At 48.2% G+C, this 18,063-nt stretch overlaps 1 protein-coding gene across 1 annotated transcript in view; it reads left to right on the forward strand.

Moving 5' to 3' along the window:
• LOC307246642 (hepatocyte growth factor-like) overlaps positions 1-15,424 on the forward strand; it is a gene marked incomplete at its 5' end in the record, with an annotated part of 32,116 nt that extends 16,692 nt beyond the window's left edge. The window contains 16 exon segments of the mRNA XM_080022628.1: positions 113-225; positions 992-1,106; positions 6,782-6,924; positions 7,068-7,188; positions 7,434-7,552; positions 9,694-9,859; positions 10,080-10,213; positions 10,988-11,081; positions 12,298-12,466; positions 12,469-12,487; positions 13,309-13,417; positions 13,527-13,601; positions 14,231-14,368; positions 14,527-14,633; positions 14,751-14,884; positions 14,998-15,424. Of these exon segments, the coding sequence (XP_079878754.1) occupies positions 113-225; positions 992-1,106; positions 6,782-6,924; positions 7,068-7,188; positions 7,434-7,552; positions 9,694-9,859; positions 10,080-10,213; positions 10,988-11,081; positions 12,298-12,466; positions 12,469-12,487; positions 13,309-13,417; positions 13,527-13,601; positions 14,231-14,368; positions 14,527-14,633; positions 14,751-14,884; positions 14,998-15,162 (1,921 nt within the window). The 3' untranslated portion in view covers positions 15,163-15,424.
• Between the last annotated feature and the right edge of the window lie 2,639 nt (positions 15,425-18,063).

Consider the following 18,063-nt stretch of genomic DNA (forward strand, 5'->3'; position numbering starts at 1 on the left):
AGCTCAAAAACCCCACTTCTCGAGTGTCCGTTGCTTTTTCTTCCGAAGGCATATTTACATATTTTGTTTATCACGTAGCCATCGCTCGACCGCTTCCCGTCTGCTTCCACAGGGCCTTCCACTTTGAGAGGCGCAACAGGAAATGCCACTTGCTTCCCTTTGACCGCCTCACCCCCGGCGCGCAGCTGCGGGCCAACATCAACTTCACACTCTGCGAAAGCAAAGGTAAACCCCGCCCGCCCGTCACCTCCAGAGCCTCTCCCAGACGACGCCGTCCGTTGACCCGCCGTCCCTTTCCGTTAGAGTCACGGCGGGTTTTTTTTTTTTTTTCCCCCCGTTTGGAGTCCCGGTCGCTGGGGTGCTTCCCCCGTATACGCCCAGGTTTTTTTTTTTTTTTTTTTTTCTGAGATCTTTGGTTTGTCTGTTGACACAATAAACTCAGCCGCTATACCCCCCCCCTCCCCCCTCCCCCAGCCCCTCTGGGTTCACCGCTTAACAGCCGGCGCTGGATAAGGTGCGCGTAGAAACACCAAGCAGCCCAGCGTAAACAGAAAAATCTAATTGTTTACAGTCGCCGCGCGGCTTCCAATGACAGCGGGGGAATTTAAGAGAACGCTGCAGAGTTTACTGCAGAAATTTACAGAACCCAACCCCCCCCCCCCCCCCCCCCCCCCCCCGCGCCTCGCCACCCCCTCCGCCACCCCCTCCCGGTGACATTTAATGAACTTTCGGGAGTTGTCTGTTTTGGGAATAACAGTCCGGCGGGGACATTTTGAAACCCTCGGTGTAGAAAAGCTTTATTGACCATACATGGGGAAAAGCTTGAATTATGCCCCAGGTGCTCAAAAACACACAAATCAAGTTAATTGGACGAACGGTGTTGGAACATTCGCACGGGGAGGACGCCCGGGGGGCTCAGGGAACTTGTAACAAAATATGTAAATGGTTAAATGTTTTTTGGAAGGGCTCCTCTGCTTCTGCCCTTATCCAGATTACATTAGGGAGTGTGTTGTCGGCACCAAGGACAACTACAGAGGAAGGAGGTCCTGGACCAAGTCCAACATCACCTGCCAGGCCTGGTCTGACACCAACATCCACGAACACAAGTGAGTTCTCCTGGGGTTTCTTTTTTTTTGGGGGGGGGGGGGTTATCTTTCCCTTATCGCCGATGGGATTGGTTGTTAAAGCAGTGTTTCCCAAACACCACTGTTCTGTTAACCACTAAAAACATGGATCATGGATGTTGATTGCAAACTGCAATAACAATAACAATTATTACCAACTTGCAATTTTGCTCTTGCAACACAATAGCTGAACTGGAGATCTATCTATCTATCTATCTATCTATCTATCTATCTATCTATCTATCTATCTATCTATCTATCTATCTATCTATCTATCTATCTATCTGTCTGTCTATCTGTCTATCTGTCTGTCTATCTATCTATCTATCTATCTATCTATCTATCTATCTATCTATCTATCTATCTATCTATCTATCTATCTATCTATCTATCTATCTATCTATCTATCTATCTATCTATCTGTCCGTCTGTCTGTCTGTCTGTCTGTCTGTCTGTCTGTCTGTCTGTCTGTCTGTCTGTCTGTCTGTCTGTCTGTCTGTCTGTCTGTCTGTCTGTCTGTCTGTCTGTCTGTCTATCTATCTATCTATCTATCTGTCTGTCTGTCTGTCTGTCTGTCTGTCTGTCTGTCTGTCTGTCTGTCTGTCTGTCTGTCTGTCTGTCTGTCTGTCTGTCTGTCTGTCTGTCTGTCTATCTATCTATCTATCTATCTATCTATCTATCTATCTATCTATCTATCTATCTATCTATCTATCTATCTATCTATCTATCTATCTATCTATCTATCTAGCTGTCTGTCTGTCTGTCTGTCTGTCTGTCTGTCTGTCTGTCTGTCTGTCTGTCTGTCTGTCTGTCTGTCTGTCTGTCTGTCTGTCTGTCTGTCTGTCTGTCTGTCTGTCTGTCTGTCTATCTATCTATCTATCTATCTATCTATCTATCTATCTATCTGTCTGTCTGTCTGTCTGTCTGTCTGTCTGTCTGTCTGTCTGTCTGTCTGTCTGTCTGTCTGTCTGTCTGTCTGTCTGTCTGTCTGTCTGTCTGTCTCTCCCTCTCTCTATCTCTCTCTCTCTCTCTCTCTCTCTCTCTCTCTCTCTCCCTCTATCTCTCTCTCTCTCTCTCTCTCACTTTCTATCGGTCCATCTATCTATATATATAATCCATCTATCTAGCGTTCTGTGATTACACTAATAGTCGTGCGGCAAAAAAAAAAAAAAAAAAAAATGTCGGCCGGTGGAATTTGGGTTTCGCTCCCTAACTCGCAGCGACACATTTGGCCGCTCTGACAAGGGGGTGGGGGGTTGGTTGTTATCAGCGAGCTCAGTCCCTTCCGGAAAGGCCCCCGTATGGAAAAAATATGGACGGTCTCAGCCCCCGATGTAACCCCTGTATGTATCGCGTGACATGACATCATTCAACGGAGGCTTTTATCCAAAGAGACTCGCACTAAGTACATTTCGGAGGGGGCTGTCAAAATCGGGCGTACGGCGCGGCCATCACCAGCGGAGAGTTTAATACGTCTGTTATTCTAATCACAAGGTGGACGACCCCTCCTCTTTTTGTGATCCCTCGCTTCCTTGCGTCTGATGCTCAGCAGACCCCCGCAGGTGATATATTGATCGTCAGATCGCCCCCCCCCCCTCCCCCCCCCCGAGTTGGGGTTGGGGCGGGGGCGGGGGCGGCTGGTTGATCCTCCATTCGCTCACAGTGCACTCAGACCCGTCCTGGTTCGAACCAGCCCGTTGTTTTTCCCCCGGCCGCCCCGCGAGCCGGCAGGTGCGCAAAGAGCGTCCTCTCCTCGCCGCCGATCAAGGCGAGGCGGGCGAACGCGGCGAGACGTTTCCGTGCCAGGATCTCGTTAGCGGCGCTCATTAGTTCCGAGACGTTTTAACTGCGATGGGGAGGGTGGCGGAGGTGGGTTACAAGGTTAAGAGAGAGGGGAGGGTTCGCCGGAGTGTGTTGGATGTGTGTGGGGGGGGGGGGGGGGTGGCGGGAGAGAGAGAGAGAGAGAGAGAGAGAGAGAGAGAGAGAGAGAGACGGAAGAGAAGGGGAGCGAGGGTGCGGAGATTTATAGACTGAAGTCATGTTCTGTCTGTTCTCCAGCTGAGCTCACGCAGCCACAGACAGACGGGGGAAAACACCAGCTCCCAAACCCCCAGAACGCGCTGCGAGCCCCGGCCTGGCCTCCTGCTCCCTCCTCTCCTCCCTTCACCCCTCCGCTCCGCTCCTGCCTCGACTCTCTCCTTCTCTTCCCCTCCTCCCTTCGCGTCTCCAGTTCCCCTTTCCTTCCCCTCCGCCCGCTTCGCCTCTCCGCTCGTCTCCGTCCTCCCCTTCCCTCCCCGGGAGAGGGGAGGAAGGAGGAGGAGGAGGAGGAGGAGGAGGAGGATGGCGGCGAGGGAAGAGGGGAGGAGATTAATGGAGATTCCTCGCCGCTCCTTCCCGCTCTCTTCCCCTTCTCGTCCTTCCGTTCTCCATTCCCCTCCCTCCCTTGCCTCCTCCCTCCTCTCCTCTGTTCCCTTCTCCTCTCCCCATTAATTCTCTCCATTAACCCTCCTCTTTTCCTCCTCTCCTCTCCTCCCTTCTCCTTTCCTCCCTTCGCCTCCCTTCACCTTATTTTGTCCTCCCTCCTATCCCTCTTTCTCACTCCTCTTCTTTGATGTGTACGCATTAAAAAAAAAAAAAGCTGCACACACACATTACACACACACACACACACACACACACACACACACACACACACACACACACACACACACACACACACACACACACACACACACACACACACACTTTATTCTACACTCCATACACACAGCGGTGCAGCCAGTTATTCTGCACCACTCCTCCACCCCCTTGCAGGCTCCGCTGCTTCCATCCGAGGCCTTCTGATCTTGGTTTTGACACGCGGTTCATATCCTCCGTCCCGATGACAGACGAAATACCCCGGCAACATGCACCTGGCTTGTCAGCGGCCGCAACTTTGAGGGGGAACATTACTTAGGGGAGATTTAGTGCCACAGAGGGGGTATCCCGGCTGGAAACTGCCCCGCTGCGTTAAGGATTACCGCCATAATGAACCCTGCGTCGTTTGAGTTTTGTGCAACTATTGTTGTCAAGCTTTACAGATCGCCCCCGAGGGCCGGGGCGGTGGTTTCTCAGGAGGTTTCCTCTCCAGGAGCGGGGCATCCACCTGTTCTCTAAATTTAGGCGCTGGGCCGGTGGCTTTGAGAGAGGTGTTTTTCGATGCTCGCTGGAGCACGAGCAATTATTTTGCGATGGAATTCACCTTTTGGACGGAAGAAGGAGACCTTGTGTTTCCCTCCTTTTTAATTAGGTTGAATAACAATAATGTGGCTTTGGCTGACTCCCAAGGTGGGGAAAATCCCCCCCCCCCCATGCCACCCCGTACACTGAGGACAGGATGGAGCGTTGACTACAGGTGGCTTCCCAGCCTTGGAACCTGCTCAACGGCTCAAGGCAGGATGTAGGCGCGTCTTCAACACATGACCTTTCCCGGAACAGTGACTCATTCCCAAATAACGGGACCACTTTAGAGGAGAAGAGCTGTAAATACCCAGCTCTCGAGATCTTCTCTTTTGTTTTTTGTTTTTTCAAACGTACGTTTCGTTTTTGGTGGCCTGCTACTATTCCATTCGCTCGGATGCCGCAGCTTTGACCAAAGGTCGCCGAACAGTTTGCTCTATCAACGCCAGGTGCCGAGAGCGAGACGTTTTGTAGCTTTTTGTACAGGTCTAGATTTCATCTTTAATAAAATCCATAATTCAGCCAATGTGTAGCTCGGTCAGTCCAGCAAGCATGCGTGCGTGCCTGCGTGCGTGCCTGCGTGCGTGCCTGCGTGCGTGCCTGCGTGCGTGCGTGGGTGCGTGCGCGCGTCCCTGTGTGTGTGCGCGTGCGTGTCTGCGTTTTCGGCGTGTGTGTGCTTGCAGTGTCTGTAGTGTCTGCCTGCGCTCCTCGGGGAAAAGGCTCTGGCAAGGAGATGAATAGCTGGCTAACATCTGTTAACGCAACATCATTATGGCAAACTCGCTCCCATGCCTTGCCTTCTTACGGACTCTGGCCAGATGCAGCTTCGTATAAATAGGGTTTTGGAGTTTTTAGGCTCCTTGTAATTCTACATTTCTACATGACAGAGAGAGTGGATTGCGAATTAAGACGTGATCAAACAGTCCAGACCAAAGCAATTTAGGGGGTTTTTTTTCAGTTACTTTTATACCTATCAGACAGTTTTTCGGGAAATGGACAAGGTAAATGGTTCCTGGTTCTCTTGTATCGTTCTCATACATCTCCAGCCTAAGAGATAGCAGGCGGGTTTTCTGGGTCTGCTTCAGGGAGCGCCGTAATTGCCCGGGTTCATATCATACCATCGAACCTCAAATATATTTTTTCGGTTTTACATTTACATAAAAATACTAAGCCTGACTTAAAACCCCTCTTTACTTTGTAAACCACTTTCTGATCTCGATTCGTTGGAGGTTAGATCCCTCAGATTTCCTCCCGCTCCTGGGGTGAATGATGTTGTGCATTAGCGCAGGAGCCCCGTGGAAACCCCAGGGCACCAGGAGGGGAGCCGAGCCGACTCCTCCCGGAAAAGGACTCGCTGCTTGGGCTCAGAGGGAAAAGGAGGGCGGCTCTCTTCCCCTTTCTTTTTCTGCCGTCCCTCATCTCCTCCTCTACGCATTAGCTCTTTATATATCATCGGTGAGGCTGTTAGCCACCTTCTCTTTCAGTGCTTAGTTTTACTCAATTTCTTCCGCCGCACACTGTGTCTTTCAATATGTCATTACCCTCTTTTAGAATTGCTCATTTTTCCTCTAATACCCCATTTATTTGTTTAGATTCTTTTCTCTCAGACTCTCCTTTTTTGGTTCTCACAATCGTTCCTTTTTCTCCAGTTTGTCGCTCGCTTCCCTCTCTCTCTCTCTCTCTCTCTCTCTCTCTCTCCCTCTCTCTCTTTCTCTCCATCCCTCCCTCCCTCCCTCGCCGTCTCTCTCCCTGGGTGGGAAAAAGGCCCCGTGGCAGGCTCGGAACAGGGGTTTTTTCAACTTGCCAACTTTTCATCATCCTGTGCTGACAGATGATGCATTTCACATACTGTCCATTTAATGTGGTCTGTTCCCTATTGTTCGTGGTCATACGTTCGGGTCAGACAGCGTTTCGTCTTTTCCTCTGCTAGGTGTGTCTTCTCAGAGTATCCCTTTTCAAACGGATGCAACGTAGCACGCGGCAGAGGGACGTCGGGCTCAAATGTGTCCTAAAGATTGCCAGCGAAAGCGCTGTTCAGGCTGCTTCAAGTGATTCGTGACATTGTTCTGTGCTGTTGGCGGTTACTGTTGTGTGACTGAATCTGGCTGTGTCGCCCCCCAGGGAGTGGGAATATGTCAGGAACTGGTAAGGCAATCTTGCAGAAGGCGCAAATCTGTTTCACTCTATAGGAAGGGCAAGAGGGTTTGGGGGGGCTATCGATTTCCATACAGTTCGATCTTTCTCAAGTTTCAAGTCAATGTGGCTGCTGTATATACATTGTACGTAATCTCTGAATGAAACAAAATACCCAGGTCCTCTACTGTGTAAACCAGGAGTCTACTAATGCTTCTTTGAACCAAGGAATGCTACCGAGCTGTAACTCCATTCTAAGGCGCCACGCAGCATCGTTAATTAATGTCGACACCATCCCTCCCCAGGTATTACCCCGATCGCTACCTGAAGCAAGACCTCCGAGAGAACTTCTGCCGCAACCCCACCAATAGTCCGGGCGGTCCCTGGTGCTACACCACGGACCCCAATGTGAGGGTTGAGGAGTGTGGCCTCCCGCAGTGTTCAGAACGTAAGCCGATTTTAACAGCAGCACTCTGATAATTCATTGCACCGCTCTATAATAGACTTCATGCACTGCCTTAAAAAAGTTCATGTAGTTTAACTATGGTTGGCCAGAGAAGTGACAAATGAGATTAATGTCGATGTTGGCAGATGTGTGTATGAAATGCAATGGGGAGGATTACCGGGGTAAAATGGACCATACAGAGACCGGCAAGGAGTGTCAGAGATGGGACTCATCAAAACCACGCAGACACCAATTCCGACCAAAAAGGTAAGGCACCAATTTAAATGAAATGCGGGTTGTCTTTGTTTGTGGTGACAATTCGCTGGTGGCTCATCTACATTGGCGATTCCCACAGGCAAAGCCTACACACCCAATTACTATTGCATAAGCAATCCACAGCAATACCTTGGAGAGGTAGACATTATCAATTTTTAGAATGTTCTGCTTAAATCATGATGACTGAGAGCCCCTGACACACTACGCCTTTTTCTTTGTCTTCGTTGCTCTACTAGGTATCCTGACAAAGATTTAAAGGACAACTATTGCCGTAACCCAAATAACCGCCCCCGTCCGTGGTGCTACACCATGGATCCCAAGACTCCCTGGGAGTACTGCAACATCTCTGTGTGTGGTAAGGCCCGGGTCTTGACCCCTCTCACCTCCCAACGAGCCAATGCTTTCCAAGGAAAACCTGAAGCAAGATAGGCGCTGAGCTGCTTTACTGAACAGGGGTGCCTTTTTTGGGGCTGATGTGATACAATTCTATTTTTGCCCCCCAACTGTGGGAATCAGAGACGAGGCTGGTGAGGATTTTGGGGCTAGCTCGCTCCAGGGCATTTGCTCAAGGGGATCGTAGAGGCTTTCTGGAGGCATGGGCTTTTTTGGTTATAGCTAACTTGTCATCTTGTTCCACCATACCTCTGCAGTGCTGTTGTATTTTTGTGTGAAGAATAAAAGCTTTTTAATGGGTGCCTCCATGTGAATCACTAATGTCTATGTAAGTTTGGGTAAAGATCTCACCATATGTTTTGTCTTCCAAAGACTTGAATGCCTTTCCGCTTCCAATGACCTTGACACTGCTGAGATATCAAACACTGGCACGGCTGGGGTTAGGGTTCTGAGCTGGAGCCTTCGCTATGGTTATTGTGGGGAGAGTCAGTGGCTGGAGACGATCAGTTAGTGGTTTTGATGTCGGGGGTGGGGGGGAGTGGCATCGGGGGGATTGTCAGATACAGATCTGTGGTGGCGGTTTAGCTGAGTAAAAAGAGTTCCCCCGCCCTCCCCCGTTGTGTCACCCGGGCTTTTTGTTTACACTGCCGAGTGTTTCATGTGGTGTTTGGCTCGAACCCCACTCCCTCGGTGGGGAGGGGTAAATAGGTTGTTTGTCGAGGGGAAGGGGTGACTTCAGAGAGCACGGGCATTTTTATTGAGACCACTCAATAATGACAAGGGGCTGTGAGGAGCCATAATGGGGGCCACCTCCGACACCCACGGATGCCTCACACCGTGACAGAGGGCCTCGTACGCTGTTTGTTTGACCGCCGTGGCTATTGTTCCTTAAAGCGCGGCAGATTTCACAGCAATGCAATAAATTGAAGGGCGCGCTTTTCGCACGATAAAAGGGGCAGAGAAAGAGACAAGACAAGGTAAAGGAGGAGGACCTGGGAGCTGAACTCTTGCCGTTTGAGAGTTAAAGCCTCTCCACACACATACACACACATACACACACACACACACACACACACACACACACACACACACACACACACACACATACACACACACACACACACATGCACACACACACACATGCACACACACACACACACACACACACACACACACACACACACCAAGCACCCAAAGACTCACACACATTCACACACAGAGACACACACACAGACAAAAAAACTTTTAGACAGATACGCACACGTGCACACACACTACAGTGTATGATATGATTTACAGCGAGGGAGTAGGATCTGCATTTGTCCAGATGTGTGTATATCCCTCAATGCCTGCCCTCAGAAAGATAAAAACCACTGACCTGTACCGCACAGTGCACACAGACACTGGCATGCATTACATCAAGCCAAAACATCCCTCTCTTCCTCCCGTCCTCGTTCTTCTACTTCAAAACAGTCCCCGTCCTCCTCCATATTCTCCCAACTCATTTGTCAAAGGCTAAAGAAACAGAGACAGAAATCCGGAGTGGAGAAATCCCTTCCCTGTGTACTCCTATCGCGCTGCCGCCAAAAAAGTAGAATTCCATCTGATGGAATTCATGTTTGGAATAGTTTTCTCGAGGATAAGGTCTCTGTTGGCTGAGAAGGGTTGGATGTGGTGAGATTGACTGGGCTGTAGATCAAATTTTACTGCATAAAAGTAATTTCATGATATTAATGTGCTTGAGATACTGACTCAAATGCAGACGCGGACAGGTTGCAAGGCTTTCCTCACTACATCCCACACGATTTGGCGACATCGCGGCGATCAAAAGTTACTTTCTCCCGTCGTGTTTATGAGAATATGGGCCGGAAGGAAGAGAGTGTGCTTCTGCTTTTGTTCGTCTGTCTCTGGCAAACACAAAAAAAAAAAATTGGGATTAATGTCTCAGCCCCTTTCTTCACCCCTGCCTTGTGTCTCTGCCCCCTGTCCCTTGATGGTTTTCTTTTTGCTTTGCTTAGTTTACTCAATTAGGATTAGGCTGCCTGTCCAATGACCCTCTTCTCTCTCTCTCTCTCTCTCTCTCTCTCTCTCTTTGTGTCTTAGACTCGAGTGAGGACACAGACGTCAATGCAACGACATCATGCATCCAGGGAAAGGGCACGAATTACAGAGGCACAATGAACATCACTCCGGAAGGTGTGACTTGTCAGCGCTGGGACTCCCAGTTTCCCCACAACCACTCCTACCATCCCCAGAACTACAAATGCAAGTTAGTAACCCTGACAGTCTGGTTTCATTTCTCTCCTGCCGCACGGTAAACGATTTGTACGCATGGACTCTTGACATGTGAAAGGAATAGTGATAAAAGGAAGAGTGAAAGATTAAATTGTCATGGCTTAGTCTGTATTTTGTGTGTGTTAGAGTGTGCATCAGTGTATACAGTATGTCTGCTCGGGTGTGGACCGTGCATCTATATTTGTGTTTTTCAGAGATCTCAGGGAAAACTACTGCCGTAACCCCGATGGTGCAGATTACCCATGGTGCTTCACTACAGACCCTAATCAAAGGACAGCCAATTGCACCCAGATTCCCAGATGTGATGCGGAGATGCCACAAAAATCAGGTGAAAGACAGTACAGTAAATCCCTCTGAGCTAATAACTCTCTCTCTCTAGGTCTCTAGGTTGATTTTGGGTTGGGTACGACTTTAAATTTGTTTCCATGTTGTGTTCTTGTTATGTTGAATAAATTAAAACAACCGGGTGCAGTAAAAGATTTGTTGTGTATTTGCAAAGTCAACTCTGTAATTGCAATCTCTTTGGCCAAAGTAAATGGTGTGGTCTGTATTGCTCCCATAGGACTGGGTCACTTGGCAGCATGTTGCTCTGTGAATTCCATCTCGTGGAAGTACAAATACATCAGGCATTATAATGCTTTGACAGACATTTACCCAGCCTTTCTCCATGTTTCCCATGTTTTGCATTTCAAAAGACCACACATGTCACAATGCAAAAGGTCCTGTGGAGACTGTAAGGCTCTAGGTCTGGTTCTGTTTAACGAGAGACGTACCGAGATTGAAATTTCCTCCATCACTTTTCTATTACATTTGGGAACCACCAACTGCAGAGAGGCCCTTGACATCAAATTGATCCAAACCACAAATATAGGTCTGCTTCAAACTTAGTTATGCTATGATAGTATCATTAAAAATGACAGTCACCGTGCAAAACAAGATCGACACAAGATCATGTCCTTGTGCCTGCGTGCATATGTGCGTGTACTTGTGTAGATGCACACTCAAAATCTGCTAGATTTATTTATTGTAAATGTGAATGGTAAATATTGGATATGAGAGCACTAACAAGATTATCTGAAATAACTTTCCTTCCCTCTTCTAGAATGTTATGAAGACAACGGTGAGAACTACCAGGGTACTCTGTCCATAACTAGATCAGGAATATCCTGCGGGGACTGGTCACATCACATAAATAGGTGAGAAAACCACTGAACAGAGACAGAAGTTTGCGTTCTCCTCCCAATTACTAAGTACGTCACTGTTACCTTGGCTTCAGCTAAGCCTTTGAAAAATGTGCCTAAGAGATTGAAATTCTTTTCAGCTCAGTCAATGGGTGTTTGTTGATAACTCTGCTAACCTTGCCTTGTGAAAATCCCTTTTAAATGAATGAAAGTTAGTAATGAAAACAAACGGGAGAAATTAGAGGTTCCTCAGGGGTCAATATCAGGCCCAATTATTATTCATCTCGCTGATGAGAGGAAATCCCGAGGTGCGTACAAAGTGACCCACCCTGAAGGAAGGTTTGCCCACTCCGGGGTCTGTCACTTCATACTGAGCTATGGCTGTTAGAATTACTTAATTTACAGGAATTTTAAAAGCCAAAATGGCATAGACAGATGGACATGTTCCAGAGCCAACCCCTGACCCCAGGAAGTGCTTTCTGAGCAAAGTAGATCAAAGCCAATCAGCTCCCTCATGTGGACTGCAGCCAGCGAGTCTGCACCGTTCAAGGTCAGGGGTCGGCCCAGGAAAAACTGCCGAACGCTACGGCTTGTTTAACATTCTCCTGGGAAGTGAAATGATCCTCACCCCAAGACAAATTGTTACCTATTGCTTAGCTTTTGAAAACATTTTTTTGTTGACGACTCTGTGCGACAAGCATAGAAAACCCTGCGATTAAATAAGGGAAGCTTGGTAGCGTTTTAATTGCGTCACAGTATATTAAGACACTGAAAAAATGACACTAAAGTCGACCAACATGGGACGAAAGATATCGCATTATACAAACAATTCCTAGAAATCAGGAGCACAACTAAACTGTTCCATTGAGGATCGGGCTCAGGGTTGTGTGAGCCCTGCTGAATGCTTAGAGTGCATACTTTTCTACTCCCCAGAGCACTCTTCACAAAACTCTGCCTTTCCTTCTACGGACTCTTTCCAACGGATCCGGGGTCCTATAGGAAAGCCATACTCAAACTTTCCGAGGATATCCAAGTCGCTTAACATGTGTGCGTCAGTGCGAGCGTGGAATTGTTCGTGTTTGCAAGAGGCCGCCTGTGTCCGTGCACATGTGTGCTTTCGGAACGCACGCGCGACTCTGGGGCTGGCGCTCTGGTGGAACAATGTTATTTCTCGATTACCGTTCGCAAAAGAGAAAAGGAACATGAGGAACTGCACGTTTGTCTTTTACAGCGGGGATCCCCACTCTGCAGCATCCCCCGTGAGGCTGGAGAGGAACTACTGCCGAAACCCCGACAGAGACAAGCATGGGCCTTGGTGCCACACCAATTTAAACAGCCGCTTGGCTTGGGACTACTGCGAGCTGAAGCGTTGTGAGTTAATTACCCAAGCTTCTCTTATCTGAGTTCTGGCCTCGGTTACGGTAGATGTGTCTGCGCTATGTCAACCGAACAGCAAAGAGACTAGTTTACACTTGCACAAATCATGCACAACGTTAAACGTAGCAGAGGACATGACTTTACCCACCTATTGCAGTTCCTAATGAATTTTCTACATTTATTTCAGCACTCTCACAGGCACAAAAGATGTACAAGTTTTTTTGCATTGATATTTTGTATGCAGCTTGACTTGGCCTCTTGCATAACGTGTCACCCGCGGTTTTGTCCAATTGGCCTCGAATGTGCCACGCTGTAACGGCAAACAGATGCAAGTCTCCTCGACCATTCTTTTATCTATGTCTATACACTGGAGTCAATTATTTGTTGTTGACCCAATGTTTAGTTTGGGCGGGATTCAATCTGCGTTGCACTGAACAGGCCCTCCTTTTGCTGGCTGCAAAACCATTTCTGTAATGTAAAACATGTCTTCTGTGAAGATTTGGGGGGATTAAAACAAATTTGTTGTGGTCGCTGACCAATATAGCCTCCAACAACGATGGAGAAACAGTGATAACATTATCAGAGGGTTGAAGCACATCCCCTTGGATTATGGTTACAACATCTGTATTCCAGCCTTTGAACACTGATCTGCTGCGCCTGTTCTCACTTCCTCTTTGTTTTCATTCCAGGTGCATCTCCACCAGCCATCCCTCCACCCAGCAGTGAGTATTCTCTTGGAACTTGTGGCATTTCATCAACTTTTCTTCCTTTTCTCCCTTCCTTTCCTCATATCTAACTCCAGTCTTTTTTTTACATGTTCATGTCCGTCAAACGCATTGTAGTGATACATATGTTCCTGTTACAGCTACAAGCGCACCCAAGATATCATGCTTTGTGCATATAAATACGAGAATCGTTGGCGGGCATCCCGTTCAGGGCTCCGATGGAAGCTGGGTCGTGAGCATCCAAAGAGAGTAAGTCTGTCGACCGCACGTCTGTGTTCACTGCATTTGTTTTTACCGCTCCTTAAATATTGCGATCTTGTCGCACTCAACGCAATCTGTGCAACACATATCCGTTCAGGAACGACCACTTGTGTGGCGGCTCGCTGGTCAGAGAGGACTGGGTGTTGACGGACCGACAGTGCTTCACCTCCTGGTAATCTCTCGGTTCATCTCACCGTTCTGTGTTTTTTTTTTTGTTTTTTTTCCTCCACGTCTCTTCTCATATACATCACATAGCTGTCGCACAAACGTATCTCCCTTCCCGGGGGGGGGGGGGGGGGGGGTGTTACCGCCTACCTGTGATCTGCTCACCTTTTCCTAGTGTCGTTCAAAGTAAACAAGATGTCTGATGCGAGTTGGCTACTGTTTATGGTGACATCTGAAGGGTGGGAGCCAGCCATGGCCCGAAAATGAACCCTGTTGATTTGTGTAACTTTTGGTGAATTCTGAACGAAACCATCTGTCTCTGTGTTAGAGTGTTTCTTTAGTTAAATGTAAAGCAGGGGTATCATGGTTTGGAGTAGTCGTAGATTTGCAGTGAGAATGTGCTGCCATTAAACACGAGGTTATATTTTTATTGCCGCTAAAATGGAGAATTTTGAGGGAGCCGAGGAAGTTTTACCCTACGGTTTCCGAATGGAATACTCCCCGTAGAATGCAAAATCACTGGATTTCTGCCGAATGTAACGTGTAACTGTTTCCCCTTCTTTGCGTGGAATCAGTCGGCGGGACGTTCCGACAGCAGAAAACCGCGGCTAATCGCCTTGTGTCTCTTCTCCCAAGCGTTCCGGACCTGAAGGATTACAGCGTGCAGGTGGGTCTGCGCCACCTCAACGAGTCCTCGCGCCGCCCCCGGCTTCACATCTCTCGTCTCATCTGTGGCCCAGAGGGGTCCAACCTGGTCCTGCTCAAACTGGCAAGGTAAGCCACCGCGAGCAATACCCCCCAAAATGTGTTTTATCTCTCGGTTAGCCGGCCTGACCTGCATATTTGTTGGACTCCGCTTCTATTGTGCTGTTGCGTTAAGATATGCAAATAACGGATGTTTATTGTAACCCGTCCGTCCGTCCGTCCTTTAGGCCCGCCCCTGTGTCTGAGGGCGCCTCCACCATCCACCTCCCAGTGAAAGAGTGCCACATTAAAGAGGGCACCAACTGTACCATGTATGGATGGGGGGAAACCAAAAGTACTGCCCTTTTTCACCCATATGCCCCATCGCATGCCACTCTCATCCAATTCTGAAGTCGCCGGATGTCCGTTATGTGTGTTTAACCGCTCGCCACACTCGTGCCTCCCCACCTAGATACGGGACACGACGACGCGCTGAAGGCCGTGACCATGCCGATGGTCGCCAACGACATGTGCGCGCAGCTCAAGGGCGAGGCGGGGGACAGCAGAGTGTGCGCCGGCGGCAAGAAAGGCGAGGGGACGTGTGATGTAAGGTTCAGAAATTTGGGGAAAAATTGGGAACTTGCAAATTTGAAGTTGGAAACGCTCCCAATGCATTGGCGCGATTATCTGACATGATTGTTCCGATGTCCCACTTCCAGAAAGACAACGGCGGTCCACTGGTTTGCCAGGAGCACGAGCGCAAGGTCATCGTGGGCGTGAGCATCCAAAGGACAAAGTGCGCCTCTTCGCAGCCGGCGCTGTTCGTCAACGTGGCCTTCTACTCCGAGTGGATATACAAAGTCTTCAAACTCTATCCCAGCTAGGAGCGCGGCTCACACCACGGTGTGATTAAAAAAAAAAAACAAAAAAAAAAAAACAAGAACAGCTCCGTACTGGAACCGCTTCGCGGCTTGCGCGGGCCGCGGGCCAGAGAATTCCAACGTCTCTCTCCCGACGTGGATGCATAACAAGACCGCCGGGATCCGACGCCAGCGCCGCGGCAGCTGAACGGACGGGAAGTGGCCACATTAGAACCGGCTAAACATATACGGCGGAGAGCGGCGGCGGAGTGGAGCGAGAGGGATAGGCCCCGGGGAGCGAGTACACACGACAGCCGGATCAGCAGCATTTTCTCTTTTCCTTCGCTATGCAAAAACGAAAGACGCTCAGGTGGACGGAGCATTTCCTCCGCAAAAACGTAGGGTTTGGGCACATGGACGTTGCATCGATTGTTCGACCACTCTGAAGCCATGCTAAAATGAAGACAACGGGAATGCTACCTGTGACACTAGTTTTTATTTCCTGGAGAATACTTGAATATCGACACAGCCCAAATCCCCGGCATTTGCCACACACAGTGGTTTCTACTTTGGGGGGGACATGTCTGTCTTTTATGTATTTAGCTGGACTGCAATTGAGCTATTTACCTCTTACGAAGGTCCTGTGGGCGTGTACGTTGCTACCCAATTCTAAGTGTCTCTGATCAAGAGACAAATTAACTGTTAAGCGCTTGGAGGTATTTGAAGTGTGTTGGTGATCCTTGGTGAACTTCACGTATATCAACGGCACTTCGTGGAAAGCACACCACAGCCGTCCGTGCGGCCGAATGCCGCTGCGACGGCTGTCATGTAACACTAATCTCTTGCAGTAGCCGGGATCATTTTTCCCTTGTCAGCTGTAACCGTTAGTTACCCCGGTGAGGAGGTTTTAACTCCAAATGGGCAAACTGTTCCAAACTCTTGTGCTCGCAGTGGTGAGCACGAGAGGGAGGAAAGCGCCGTGCCAAATATAACATGGCTATTTGGTCTCCAGTTTGGAGGGAACTCTGGCCCCTTGCGGGCTCGCGTGTGGTCAGTTAAGACGCTTTCTAAGTTTGCGGAAAGAAGGAGGGTTTTGTACATAACTGCGGATTTATGAAGTATGTTTCTGGCACGCTGTAATGTTTTATAGGTCTTATAGATCTGGAGTATTTTTTCGGCTTACTCAGAACACCTCGGAGGGGTTTCCTATTACTTCTAATTGTGTTCCGTATTTAAAGAGATCGGTTGCTCGTGCAGGTAGCTATATTTATTTCTTTTTATTTGGTGGGTTTGGCCATCTTGAAGGATAGCCCCTTTTTTCGTGATATTGAGATCGCTCTTTGCCTGAGAATTGTCGGAGACCCAAGCGTCTATCTCGTCTGAATAATCGTTATTTTTTTTGCGCGTGAGGAAATCCCTTTAAATGTAATTCCGGGTTCACAAGTTTCAAAAATGACAAAACGTAAAAATAAATATAGCCCTATAGCTATTGATTGAAGTGGTGGATAGATTTTCTACCCTTGTCCACACCTTAATAATTAACCTTTACCAATTTGACTTGGTTTGGACAACTCTCGGGCAAATCTGCCAAGCAGATTAAAAAGCAGAGTTATTCATAGGTGAGCGAGTGTAAATGTGAAGGGATACAAAATTATTTCCACAATTAAATTTCGCTCTGAGTTGAAAATATGACAAGAAAGATGAGCGCATGCAAATATGTTGCCTTCAGTACCCGGTGAGGATTCCTTTATTCTGTGATTTGTGTTGAACAAGTCATCACGGAAAAATACCAAAGTTAAAATCTTGGGGGTAACACTTAAACGAGGGGCAGAAGGCAGGCGGCAACGATTGTGGAAATTCGCATTCTTCGACTTATTTGGTGAATAAGCCGTGCTTTTCTATGCAATTACAATCAATTCGTGTTGTTGTTAGTGTTGTTGTTGTTGTTTTTTCACAACCTTGGGGAAAATTGGTGTTATTTAATTGGTGTAAATAGTGTAACACATTGTGTAAATTACCGTTGTAACTTTGTAAATATCATACTAACATTTTTTTTACTCTATGATCACTCTGTATTTTTGTATATTGTAAACTCTATAACAGCTGCTATTTTGTGTTAGTGAGTCATTTCTTACCCTTTGTAATATTCTCATTTTAATAAATAACGTGAGGTTCCACTCCGATCCACATTCACTCACAATGTTCTTTTTTCTGTAAATATTCCAGGGAGGCACTTTGGGGTGTTATTTTGTAGTGCACACGTACGCCCTTCAGACCTGCGGAACTTTCACAACAGCGCATGCTCGCCTGCTAAAAGCACGATGGGATAATCAAAGCGGGAAAATATCTCTTTTGCCATCCTTGTGGAATGAATTTCTTGCAACAATTTCTTCCCTGTCGGATCTGTCTGGCGTCTAATACACACTTAAGTGAGGGTTTATCTGAAGAATGTACTTGCTCAGTGCAAGACAGGCCTTTTTCATTCAGGCTCAAGATGCCGGATGAATATCACCCGCAACATTATCGGGTTTAGTCGCCGTTATCCTCCCAGCCACCAGCGATAACGATAACAAAGCTTCAGTCCCTGCACATTTTTTTTAATGTACTGTAGAGAAAGAGGGAATTGGGGGGTAGAGAGAGGGCGGGACGCGCAGCAAACTGACTGCGGGGTGGGCTCGAACCCGCCGTTTTGCCTATATGGTGCCGGGACGCCCCGAGCCGCTTGCGTTTTGAGGAAGAAAAACACGGCCAAACTCTTGAGATTGGTCGACGGATCGCATTTACATCCCCTTTGATGCCACAACAACCTCCTAAAGCAGTGGTTCCCAACCCCCCCAGAGACCCCCCTAAATCAAAGCCGATTCGACGAAAGCCCCCCCCGATTTCAAAGATGAGGCCATTTCACGGTCGGCGGTCGTTTTCTGT

This window comes from Zeus faber (genome assembly GCF_960531495.2).
Source record: "Zeus faber genome assembly, chromosome: 21".
Taxonomy (NCBI): Eukaryota; Metazoa; Chordata; class Actinopteri; order Zeiformes; family Zeidae; genus Zeus; species Zeus faber.